At 53.2% G+C, this 13,126-nt stretch overlaps 1 protein-coding gene across 1 annotated transcript in view; it reads right to left on the bottom strand.

The window, feature by feature from the left end:
- TFAP2E (transcription factor AP-2 epsilon) overlaps positions 1-12,707 on the bottom strand; it is a 155,158-nt gene extending 142,451 nt beyond the window's left edge. The window contains exons 1-3 of the mRNA XM_069622597.1: positions 12,441-12,707; positions 10,370-10,816; positions 7,490-7,544 (exon numbers count right to left, since the gene is read on the bottom strand). Coding sequence (XP_069478698.1) covers positions 7,490-7,544; positions 10,370-10,816; positions 12,441-12,467 — 529 coding nt within the window. The 5' untranslated portion in view covers positions 12,468-12,707. The remainder of the gene's footprint in view (positions 1-7,489; positions 7,545-10,369; positions 10,817-12,440) is intronic.
- Between the last annotated feature and the right edge of the window lie 419 nt (positions 12,708-13,126).

Below are 13,126 nucleotides of genomic sequence, written 5' to 3'. Positions count from 1 at the left end.
TCAGCGGCAACGTGCTCGCGCATTATAAACTACCTATCATATCATCATATCAAAGCCAATGGCATGTTTTTAACGAAGAAGTTGAGCAACAAGAGTGTGTCTTTATGAGCCCTTTACAAAACCTAAAAAAAAAGGTTTGTTTTGCTCTAACTGTAGAAACTTTGGTCTCCCTCCATGACGTTGTTTCTCCACATTTGGTCAAGGGCCATTTGACTGCTTTTATGCATTATTTTTAGGGGTAAGTGGTAAGAGGATGTTTTAAATCTAATTTTAAGGACGTGGAGAGGGCTGGTGGGGGCATAGTAAGAAGCTTAGCCTCCCCGACCCCCATAAAGAAATCTTGCCAAACACGGTGGAATGGCCCCCACAGTAAATTGTAACAGATCTGAGATTGTATGGCCATTGTATGGCCTGGAAACCTCCGATTCCAGGATCCAAATACAAACTAGATGTGTTTAATGCCTCCAGACTCCCCTTGGTGCACAGTGAAGACCCAGGCGGATAGGTTCAAGGCTGCCTTCGCATAAATAGTGCATGGGATTTAAGTTGCCGATTCATCAGCCCTGGTTACCCCCAAGGCGCCCGGTGGAAAGCAGGGCCCCAGGGCTCCGATACATGTGTCCCATCTTCCCTCTGCTGCATGGGGTCCACGAGATCGGAAATGTGGCTTTCTTGGGCCCCATCTATCATGCAGGCCTCCCAGGAGGGGGTGAGGCGGTCTCAGGGGCTGCCCAGACACCCTCAAATATAAGCGGAGAATGCATGAGGTCCCCACAATTTAGCATCAAAAGGCAGCTCTAGAGGATGTTTTGATTTGATATAATACGTTATTTATAACGTGCTTAATACCCAGAGGTTTCTAAGCGCGGACCCGGGAGTCAAACCTGTGTTGCTCCATGTCGACTTGCTTCCAAGACAAGCGCGTTGCCCTTGAGCTATCCTCCCGAGTCAATAACATGTTGCTTATTTGTAGGTTGTCTGGAATAGATTTATTCTAAATAAATACTGTGAATAACCCCCCCCCCAAGCCCGCTTACTGACATTTTGTAATTGTTCCCCAAAATGTCTCCCCTCTATTCTTGATGCTCAGAGCTCAGAAGCGCCTCACATATGTAGCGCTTTATAGAAGTCCACATGCTACAGCAATGACAGTGTGGCGCGTGGTCCCGCCCACTATGTTTTCAATGTGCATGAGTGAAGGCGCCTGGAGGCGCTTCCATTTGACGTGACCCATTAAATACATTTACGCTTCCAAAAGAAGGCCAGATATTCAAAAGAATGTGGTGGGTGCATGAAAAACCAACACGGGGATATTTTTAAAAAACACTGTATAAACTCTGGAAACAATTACAAAATAGTAAGTCAAATGGTAGAGAAATAGCCTGGCATTTTTACTAATTAGTATATTTGTCAATGGCTATTAAGGATATTGTTTTGCTAACATTATTATGTTGGCGATGAAAGTAAAGTCGTCCTTTTTAGAAAGCCACACGAACGCTAGGCCTCTAACTCCATAGAATTGGACCGAATTTTTAAATTTGAACCTAAAAATGTAAACTGTTCCTACACTATTATCCTATGGGGCAGAAATACCCAAAGGAAGTTTTAATAGGTTTTCCATGTCCAGTTTCTTATTTCTTTTAATGTTGCCTTTTTTTGTTTTTGCAACAAAAAAAAAAATACAAAATGGAAAGAAATTAAAAGAAATGGTTTTTAAACAGCTGTGTCAACAGTCTATCGGCTGCCAAAATAATATTAATGAAAATAATAATCATGTAAATGGTTCAAGTGACTAAAGAAAGATCCTTTTGTTTTTTAGGACTGTATGTAATACATTTTAATGATTTTATACATGTTGGATGGGGAAAACGATGATATGAGTAATGGAATTTTGTATGTAAAATAAATGGAAATTTGAAAGGTTGAATCATTCAGCCAAGAAAATAATTAAAACTTTTTAAAAAAATGTATAATGTGACTGCTACTAATTGTGACATTGGCATAAATATTCATAAGGATAATAAGTTGAATTGCTGCCGCTACTGATTTGGCATTCGGGAATTGTATGTATTGCATGTCTAGCGCCACGGGCTGCGGTGGAGACTTCTGGGAGCACCGTTGCAGCAGGAGAAGAGCACAGGTTGTGGGGGCCGGTGAAGACTGGGGTGGTGGGGCCCCTCAGAAAGGCCCGTGGAGTTGGCACTATACAGAAAGCCCCCCTGAACGCTACGTGTTCACATGATCTCATTGGGCCTATTTACAATTTAAGGCAAAGAGAGATAAAGAGATTGGACAGAAATCCCAAATGTTTTCATTTTTTGGGGGGTAAAGAGCCAAACCCGGGTGTATACCTGAACATACGAACGTGTGTGTGGATTGCTTCTAACTTTTGTCTCTTTTGGGCGACCAACACAAAACAAAGCCGACAACCATCTCTGCTTTTTTTTCAGAGTTTTGGGGCGTTTTCTCCAAAGCAGTGTTTGCCTTAGTGGGGGGCTGTTCCAAAATTTGCATTTGCCAGTTAAAGTTCTACAGGAAATGTTTGCCCACCGTGAAGTGTAATCACCGACTGGGCTATAAACTAGAAGCCACACCTGTCTGAATTCCTTTTCTGGTTCGGGGGAATCAGTCTGGACTGTTTTGGGGTCCACAGGTTTCACGGACCCAAAATTCATGTTTGCACCCTAGAAAGTTGGTGGAGGCCAAATGCACCATTTTAGGTCTGGCTGCCATCTTGGATCAGCGGACCCAATTTCATGGGGTGAAGGGGCATACTCCAGACCCCCGATCATCCCCAAACTGCTATGATGTTTCCCAAAAGGACAAATGTGTTTGCATAGCCACTCCCACACACAGTGTTCAGGCCAGGTCTGCAGACCCACCAAGACACGGAGGTACTAAAGTGAGGGGCGTTACTCATTGGGCATGGTTCGAGGGCATGCCCTGTGGCCACTGTGCGCAGAGAATGGGCACAGCCCATTCCCTTTGAAACAGGGACGGCGCCAGGGCCTTTCAAACTTTTCAACTGAAAGCGGCCTCGAGCCTCAGGGGAGACCAGAGCAACTGCCCCAATGTTGCCAGTCAGTCTTGTAACACAGCAATATATGAATTTCTCTATTTTCGTTCTGCAGCTTAAAATGTGTGCTTTACAGCGGCCGTCACTTTTATAGAAAAGCGTTCTCACCCCATTGCCTGCAAACACGGATTCCTCACCCTCAGGCACTGACTGACAAAGAAGGATTTAGAGCTTTTCAGTGTGCATTTAGTGTTTAAGCTCCCGGCTGGCTTGCCGACTCGTGATAATCCTTGCTATTGCCAGCATTGTGATGTATGCATCCCAGGGGGTGCCTCAGACTGTTTTCACTCTAAGCAGGGGGACCCCAACTCTCATGTCAAAATGGGCCCACACATCTCCTGCCGGCCTGCTTTGAACACTGTGGGCAGTTCTTCTGCCCTTGGACTGTGTCCGCATGCCATGGGCTTCTAAGCAGGGTGGGCAGAGTTTTTCGCTTGGGGCATAGCCAAAGGCCTAGGCCTCCATATGCTGCAGCCCGGTGCACGGTGCCTGTGGCCAGGGCATGAGAGCGATGCAGACCTGGCCACTGCTCATAAGCATGGACGTCGTACCCGGAGGGCACGTCAAAGGATATGCCATACAGGAAATGCTATCAGGGGTACCCACCTGGGGAATGGCGGCAGACCATGCCTCGGGCAAAGTGCCAGCAGGTGGTAGAATAGTGGTATTAGCCCAATACCCACACCACAGTGCATGGCTGCAGGTCATGCCCTATGCGCAGTACCCACACTACACAAGGGCATGGCGGCAGATCATGGACGGTGTGCAGTACCCACGCTATACAAGGGCATGGCGGCCGGTCATGCACGGTGGGCAGTGCCCACGCTATACAAGGGCATGGCGGCAGGTCATGCACGGTGTGCAGTACCCACACTACACAAGGGCATGTCGGCAGCTTATACCCTGTGTCCAGTACTCACGCTACACACAGGGCATGGCGGCAGGTGATATGCTGTGTACAGTACCCACGCTGCCCATATCTGGTGCCAGTTTATGCCCTGTGTGCACTATCCACACCACACACAGGGCACAGCAGCAGGTTATGTGTATGGCACCATGTTATCACTGGTTCATGAAAATTCAAATTCTAATGAAAAACGCCAGGTGAGGAGTCATGTGCAGGGATAGCTCACGCGTTACACGGCGGCCTCCGGTGCCGGGCAAGCGTGCACGTCTCAAACAGCAAAATATACAACTCGGTGGAGATGAAGTTGGCAACACCTCAACACTGGCAACATTCGTGACGGGCCTGAGATGCCCTTGCCCTCTGCAGGGCGAGTGGTCTCCCTCGAGTGGTTTTGGGGGGTAAAGGAGCTGCAGAACTTGTAGCCGATACATGCGCAGGTTACGTGGTCTGGTGACATGTGCAATATCTTGAGATGTTTGCCCCTTTGTGCTCCCCACCCCCACACACAACCAGGCAGCGCGGGGGCAGAAAGGAAGTGGGGTTTACGAGATTAGAGAGCCCGCCACCTTACACCGTGCCCTATGGCACCGGGATAGTAGCTATTTGGGGAGTCTTTTTGGTGACAGGAAGGCGGCCATTTTGAGTTGGGCTGGCGCCTCTGGAGCCGCCCTATCCATGTGATGTTTCATCTGTATAGCGCCTCCTGACGCCTGCTTTCCACTCACTTTTCTTACAGGCGACATTAGAAATATAAACCATCTCCCTTCTGACACCTCCTCCCCCCAACACACTGCTAAAGGCCTAGTCACTCACTGTGTTTTTCGGACTTGAAGAGACTACATTCTGCTGTTGCTAGGCAACACGGCCCTTTTTAGGTGAAAACGACTGTATAGTTTCGCTCCTCCAGGTCAGCAGCAAAGAGGCGAAGTTCACCTGGGGGCAACTGTGACATCATCAAGTTTAACATCTCACCCCGATGACATCACTGACTGAGTTCAGCTTATATCCCCCTGGTGATGTCATCCCAGTGCACGCTATGTCCCGGCTACATCACGGGGTGCACACGATGATCGTGGGGGACCAAGGCGGGCCTGGGGGGGGGGGGGGGGGGGGGGGCGAGTGCAGTGTACTGTAGGAACAAATGCTTTTAAAAATAGAAGCCCCGGGTTTTGAAAATGGCTTCCAGGAGGGGAGGGGGCCTTTCTGCGGTCGACAGCCTTGCCCCCATTCGGCAAATGCGGCCCGGCTTGGAAACTGTGCGTCCGCCCCTCGGACATCACTGGCCACGTGTTCTGGATACTGCTGAGGGGCGCTGGGGGTCAAAGTTGAGAGGGTTCTTTAAGATCGTGCTTTCCCGCTCTACCTGACTACCATGAAAACTCTGGAAGGAAAGTTAACCCAATCTGGGGGGGGGGGGGGGGCTGCTTTTCTGAGGGCTGAAGATAACACCCGAACACATTTTCAAAAAATTCAAAACAAATAAGGTCATAAATCACAATTCACAGAGAGCATTTCTCCCCCCCCCCCCCGCAGTACTCATTCCAACCACAAGACGGCGACAACGGCCCGCAACATGTTCCAAAATCCTTATAGTGCCCCCTAGAGGCTTGCCAAGCACTGCAGCTCCCGGCCCACCCACTAGGGTTAATTATAGCGATTTCCCCAAACCCCTGCAATGCACGGACAAAGTGTACGCATGTGTTTGTCGGTGCACGCGTGTGTAGGCACCCTTCTAATTACGCCCTTACACAGTAGAGCCTTGTTGCTTACCAGCTAAATCCGGCACTATAAAAAAAAAACCTGCACGTGTGCATACAAATACAGGTGTGTGTGCGTGTACACATACAGATTCAATGGGTGCGCAGACATTAAGCGAGTAGCGGCTAGAGGCGCGCTGTGCATGCGCCGAGCCATACTGACCGCTCCACGGGGGGGGGGGCGCACGGTATCCCAGGTGTCCGGCCCACACACAGCCAGGCCCTGCCTCCGGTTCGGGATCTAGAAAGGACACTGGGGGTCTGTCACTGACACGCGGCTGGGGGGATGGGGGGGGCAATTCAAGTTTGGCTGTGAGACAGTCCTAGGGGAGAAACTGGGGGGCTCTCTGGACAGGCCGGGAGCGTACCAGGCCGCTTTGGGCCAGGGCAGGCCACGTGTCAGGCGTCAGTAAGATGGCGGCCTGTCTCTGCCGTGTGACTGACTCTGCCCCGACCCTGCTGGTCTTTCGGGGGTTCAAGGATATGGGGAAGTCTCCCCGTTTCCCCCTAGGCCTGCCATTTTGTGCTCAGAGCACCGTATGACACACATGTGCAAAGCCTCGCCCCGACCCCTCCCTCTCTCCCTCCCCCTCCCAAATGCATAACTGTTACTCCCCAAAACATCACGTACCCGGACGGAGCCCACTTATGGGGGCAAGAGGTGGGTGGGGCTAAGCATCGTTACATTACAACATTCTTACGTGATATGGTCTGAAACAAGGCATGGTGCTAAGCGGCCGTGCTACAGTGCGGTGGGGGGGGGGGGCTTACTTGGGCGTCCATGTGATTACAACGAAAACAAGAATGACGAAAACATTTTTCACGATCCTAAAATAACGAAAAGTCACGAATTTTCTTCTTTATTCTCACTGTATACGGCTTTACGCGGCCTGCATCAGTGTCGCGATTTTTGTCACCCCCACTAGCACTGCGTATTATTTGACCCCCCTCTCCCCCCACAGCCCAACACCACCAATACTGTGCTTTATGTGGACCCCCGCAGTACTGGGCTGCATTGACTTTTGCCAGTGCTCTGCTTTACGCCCCTCCCCAGTATACAGCGATAATAATTTGGGGTGAGGTTATGGACCTAGAGAAACGGTTGGGGGGGGCTTGGTTGTCCCCCTCCCCCCAATACAATTTTTTATCTTTTAAAATCGTTATTTTAGGGTCGTAAAAAAGGTTTTCGTTATTCCTGTTTTCGCACAAAGCACAGTACTTTGGAGGATCACGAACCACAACACTAGTGGTGACACAAATCACAGTGCTGAGGGGTGGCAAAGCACAGTGCTCACAGTGCTGGGGGAGGGCAAAGCACAGTGCTGGGGGAGGGCAAAGCACAGTGCTGGGAGGGCACAGAGCACATCCGTGGAGGTCATCGGTCTTCATACATATAGCTTCACTGGGGGTGAAATTCGGCACAGTACTGGTACGGTAAAAGAGTGCACAGTACTGTAAGAGTCGCATACACAGCATCGCCGGGGGTGGGGGGGGGGGCACATGGAGCACCGTATTGACCACAGTAGCGGCGGGGGTGATCAGACGGGCAGTACTGGTAGAGGTTCGCCACACCCCAGTACTAGTGAGGCACAATACTGGCAGTGTATATCGCACAGCAGTGTACAGTGTATGGGGAATGACAGAGCGCTGATGGGGAGGTACATAAAGCACAGTGTGGGGGTCACTGATTGCACATCGCGGAGGGGGGTGGCCGCCGGGGGGGGGGGGGGTACAGAAGTAGCCCCTTACCTTTCTTGATCACGGACTGGTCCAGAAGGCTCATCCCTGCGCTGTCCTCCACAACCTGCAGGGGGCACCAGCAACACATGAGGCTTTAGATCAAGGCGAGGGGTGCACAAAGACTCACAACACCCACGAGGGACACTCATAGACACACAAGCGCACACATTCCCGAAAAGATTCCCAGTCACAAAAAACACAAAAGACAGGATCGCGCAAATACACGTGCATGTAGACGCACACAAGAAAGCAAGGCACGCGGACACAAACATACGCATGTGGAGACAAGCACACACACACACCTGTGATGGGAGCGGCGAATGTTAAGTTTGCTGGGTTCCAGGCAGAGGGGTCATGCGTGAGCTGTTGGTTTCATGCGCGGGATGTGTGATGCACGGCGTGCACAGTGTGGGGTGTGCTAATGTCTGGTTCGATCATTTGAGGAGTGCCTGCTTGGTGGTTTTTTTTTTCTTTTTTTTAGGTACAGGGGATCATTTCGAACAGAAATGACGTATAAGAGAGAGCAGAGGCCTCCCAGGGGGAGAGGTCCCGTTACATAAGAACATTACTGCACTGAATGACGTGGCTAAGAGGGGCCCAGACACCAGGGCATTATAACACGGCGAGCCTTGCGAGCCGGGGGGCAGCATTTCCGGCTCTGGGTGCTGGTGTGTTGAGGGGCGCTATGTTACTGGTCATTTGTGGTGTGTTTGTAAGCGTGTGCATGTGCGCCTAACCCCGCAGCAGCCGCACGGCTTTGAGTGGGGGTGTGTGGGTGGCTGCAGGGCGCATGTTTCCGGGACGGGAGACGTGGGAAATCACACACACGCAGATTGTGTGACAGTTGCCGGGTGAAACACACACACACACACACACACAGCGTTCATGCGGCCCACGTTCTGCGGCAACAGACCCGTGCGCACGGGGCATAGTCACAATCGTGCACGAATAAACAATATACACACAAAACGCAGTGGGAGTATGCATACATAATATGCATGTACGTACACAACGCGCCCGCAGCACACACACAACACAAAGTCGCACGGCATATAAACATTGAACACGCAAACATGCTATTCACTTTTAAAAGCCCGCGCACACATGCAACTACGCACATGCACACAAAGGCATATACCCATGCACAAAAGAAAACATGTATGTTGCATGCGAGTGTTGGCTTCCTTACAGACTTGTGCTCTTTAAACACAGAACGCGCAGCGCAAGAAGCAGCCGCTTGCGCGGATTCGCGAACTCTGCGTGAATTAACCGCCGCCGAGAGAGCGAAATTCCGCAGCGCCTTTCACGGAGACGGAGCCGTGGGACGTTTCTGGCCGTGAATTCATTTAGAAACGTGCAGAAAAGCAGCTTGCGCGGGACGGGCCGGTGTGTTCTGTGCGCACACGCGCTGCAGAAATGCGTGCGCGCGCAAACGTGGCCCGGCAGACAAGTTTGGACAGGAAAGGGCCAGCAGGTAAGGTTTTTATTTTAAAGAGGACCCCGTCGTACGCTTCGATTTCCGTATAATCGGATTATATCAAAATATGTTCGTCATATTTAATTGTGAGCCTTTGCGTTATTTTTAGAGGCATTGAGCTACCGTATTTTTTTACTTGTATCAAATATCGTTTAAAAATCACAAATCAATAATACGTTTCTCTCAAAAATTAAAATGCACGTTTCACGTGCTCTCAAAAAAATAAGTGTGTTTTTCATGAGAAATAAGATCACTCCTCGCAACGAAAAATGCAATCTATACGTTTGGCGTGTTGCTGTTGTTGTATCCGCACAATTAGGGACCGATTTACAACAAACAAAAATGCGACTTTCCCGCTTTAAAATAGTTTTGCAAACCAGGCCCCGGTTTTTTTTTTGTTCTGATTTTTTTTAAGCGTAACCAGAACGTGAAACCGCCTCGTACTCCTGGCGACAGAGCCGGGTAGAGCCTCCGGGGTAGTATGATACAGACTTTATAATTAATGTAATATATCATATATAGAGCTAGATCGACACCCACACAGACGCGAGCACTCTAATTACGTGTTACTTTCTGCAAAAGCAGGGTCCTCACGGTTTCCCTTGGGGTTGGGGGGTGTAGGGAGGGGGGGGGCTAAGCTGAGGGCAACGTTTATTTTCCCAGGTGCGTCCTTGGATATTTCAATTAGGCGCCCGGGAGCGCTTTATTTTGATGGAGGGCCGGTAAGTGTCATTGCGTCCGCGGTAAGTGCGAGCGCCGCGCCGGCGCGGTTGTGCGTAGCGGTGTCATCGCGTAAGGCATCATTTCGGGGTCATCACCTAGCGTCTTGGAGCCGCCTCGTGACTGTCGGGGTGTGATATTAATTAGGGGATGCGGTTATTAATTCTACCCATTGGCGAGGGCCTAGTACCAACACACGCGCGCGCACTCTCTCTCTCTAATGGAAAAAAGGCAGAACGGCGAATGCGATATGGTGTGGAGCTCGGGGGGCGGGGGGGTGGTCTGGAGGTGACACCTAACACCTGGACAGTCCAGGCCGGACTGCGTGTCTGGGGTGAAAGTCCAGGTTCTTGGCGGCCACACAGTGTGATCCTGGGCAGGAGACTTCGTGTGTTTTCAATTGCAGGCCGCCAGATGTAGCGGCCATAGGCGGCTCGAGGCGCTGCGCACTCGTAGGCGCCGTGAGCGCGGCGGAGCCCGGGTGTAATTTTGCGGCAACACTCTTATGGCGATCTAGCGGCCAGAAGTGGATTGCTGCGCATGGGCGCACGCGTGTACCCTGAACGGGGTGGCCATAGACACAGGTGCGCCGTATTCCCGGCACGCGGCGGCGCGCGCTGTGATTGCGAGCATGCCTGGTGTCTTCGGAACAGTTCTAGCGCTCAGAAGCGGCGCCCAGCGCTAAGACCCACCTGAATGTCCTCGATACTGTGGTGGCCCAGTCCGTGCAGTCCCAGGTGGCCCTCGGCCAGTCCGTGGCCCCCGTCGCTGAGGCCGTGCAGCAGGCGGGGGACCCCGCCGTAGTCCCTGCGGGGGTCCAGGCCCAGTGCCCGGTGCGTCTGGGAGAGCAGCACCCCCTCCTCCTGCCGTGCCCGCTGGGAGTGCCAGGCCTGCTGCTGCTGGTGGTGCAGGGGGCCCAGGCTCGAGTAGGGGTCGCCCAGGTGGGGGTAGCCGGACTCCTGGCCCTGGGAGTAGGAGAGCGTGGGCTGCGGGTAGGGGGGTGGGAAGTAGGGCGGCTGGAAGTCCGAGGCTGGGGTGTGGCACAAGGGGGGCGCAGACGAGTACCCGGCCTGGTTCAGGGAGGAGAGCTGGGACAGGCGCCCCCCGGACGAGGAGCCGTTCAGTCCATCAGGGCGGTCCTGCAGAGGGGAGAAGCAGTCAGGGGTAAGTGGCACCCACAGGGCACAGAGAAATCAAAAACACGCAGCATGTATATGGGCATGCGGCACCCACAAGCACCCAGAAATCAGAAACAGTGAGGGGTCGCCTATACAGGCTTATGCATATAGTATATAGAAGACAGGCAGCACCCCCACAGCACACACACATCCGTCACAGCAATGGGTCACCTATAGAGGCCTTCTTGCACTATATAGGGCAGGCAGGACCGCCCTCACGGGCAGGCGGCACCCCCAGAACACACACACAGCAATGGGTCACCTATAGAGGCCGACATACACTATATAGGGCAGGCAGGACCCCCAGAACACACACTAAACAGACCAGAAGACCTTTACACAACAGCATGTAACCTGCAGCCTCTCCTGCTATCAATAACCCGCGCTTTAGCGACAAGCCTGCCATTTCTGGGCACACTATCCGCGCGTTACCCATGCACACAGGGGCCCCTATACACCGAAGCGCCTATACACGCACAGGCGCGCTTTCACTGCTTCTGTAAAGAAAGGCCTGTGTGTAGAACCTGAATTACAGCCGGACCTATAGGCCCTCCGATCCCCTATACACGAGCAGATTCCATCGATGCTCGATGCACACACGTGAAATCTGTAAACAGGTGAAGCTGCGCCGGCCCTACAGACCAAACGGGGCCTATAGCGCCCAGGGAAACACGCACAGTCCCCCAGCATAGACACCGCTCCAATCAGCACATATAGAAGTGCGTGACATGTCTACATGCGTATATGGCCTGGATGCCGGGGTCAGGGCTGAGCGCATCATATAGGGGCGAATAATAGACCCCTATAGCGGAGCCCCCGACGCTATCATACACGTGTGCATTCTATAATGCGGGTTCTTTACGCGGCTGCCAGTTCCCTATAGACTTGGTGGGACCATCCATAGGACCCATTCACTTTTGAGTGGAGGTGTATACAAGTACAGGGGCGTTGGTCGCCTATAAAGACCCCGCTCCCCGGAGAGGGGCGCGCTGATGCCCTCGGGGGGTGGGGGGCATACAGTCAGGCGTATATAGGGGCCTTTACACGAGTGCTTTCTCCTGCAGAAGCACCCCTCTGCGGTCGCCTATGCGGCCCCCTGTACTGCCAGGCATTGGGGTGTAGGATGCCAGGAGGGTAAGTGGCTACGAGGCCGCGGGGCACGGGGCAGGGCACAGGGGGCGTGGGGGAGGGGGCACACAGATGCGCATATCAAGTGTGCCTCCCTCGGGGGCAGTTTCCCAGGACTAAAGGGAACATGGCATGCACCCCCCACCCCCCTAGGAATCAGACCATGCTTGGATCATTAGAGACATGCCCTAACTCCCACCCAGGGATCTGGAACCCCTCACCCCCATTTACACGCACGGACCATATGATCGGACGGGGCCTTAACACCCGTTAACATCACCGCACACTCCTCTGCGAGCAGTGCACCCCCTCTGCCCGTGGTACACGTCCCCCGCAACTCCAGCGGACCCCCGAACATCACAAAACACCACAGCGCCCCGACACCCCCCTCCCCCGACCCCAGCGCACGCAGGCTGCCTAATACCCCCTCGGCCACCCAGCACTGCCCCCAACTCACCATGGCGGGGTAGGTGTGGACCAGCATCGGGGCGGCGCGGGGGTCCGGGCCGGGGAAGTGCAGAAACACAGCCAAGTCAGCCGAAGACCCTCACTTCTGCCCCAAAAAGGCCAGATCCATGAAGCGCAGGAGCCCGGGTCCGGGCAGTGCCAGCCGGCGAGAGCGGGCCGCGAGGGACCTGGGTGCAGGGGCACTGCCAGGAGGATGCGCTGCCAGGGTGGCGCAACTCCGCAGTGCCGGGGGTCAGTTCCCAGGAGTGAGGGCAAAGTGCCACAGTACGAGGGGGTGGGCGGGTGCCAGGGGGAGGTCAGTGGCAGTAGTGGGCAGGGGGTCCTCTGCTGGGGGCTTAGTTGCAAGGGTGGGGGTTCCGCTCCAGGCTCTCTAGACCAGCCTCCACTCCTCCAGCAGCTGCCGCCGATCTGCCCGCCTCAACTTCGCTGCCTCTGAGCACACCCCACCTCCATGCACGCCACTTATAGCGTCGGGGGCGCGCACGAGGCGGCGGGGGCGCGCCTTAAAGCCACAGCGCACGCCTGGCTGCTTGCCAGCCCTTTGTGATTTGGCATACGGGGGTCATTAGCGAGGTTGGGGGGAGGGGGGGCAGTCTGTTGGATTCAAGAGCCACTTTACAGAATGGTAACTTGTAATGTAGCACAATATGAAATGTTGCACTTTTCATGTTGCCA

This window comes from Ambystoma mexicanum, chromosome 11 (genome assembly GCF_040938575.1).
Source record: "Ambystoma mexicanum isolate Mex_15411 chromosome 11, UKY_AmexF1_1, whole genome shotgun sequence".
NCBI lineage: Eukaryota > Metazoa > Chordata > Amphibia > Caudata > Ambystomatidae > Ambystoma > Ambystoma mexicanum.
The sequence above is the reverse complement of the archived record's forward strand: the minus strand, read 5'-3'. Positions and strand labels throughout refer to the sequence as shown.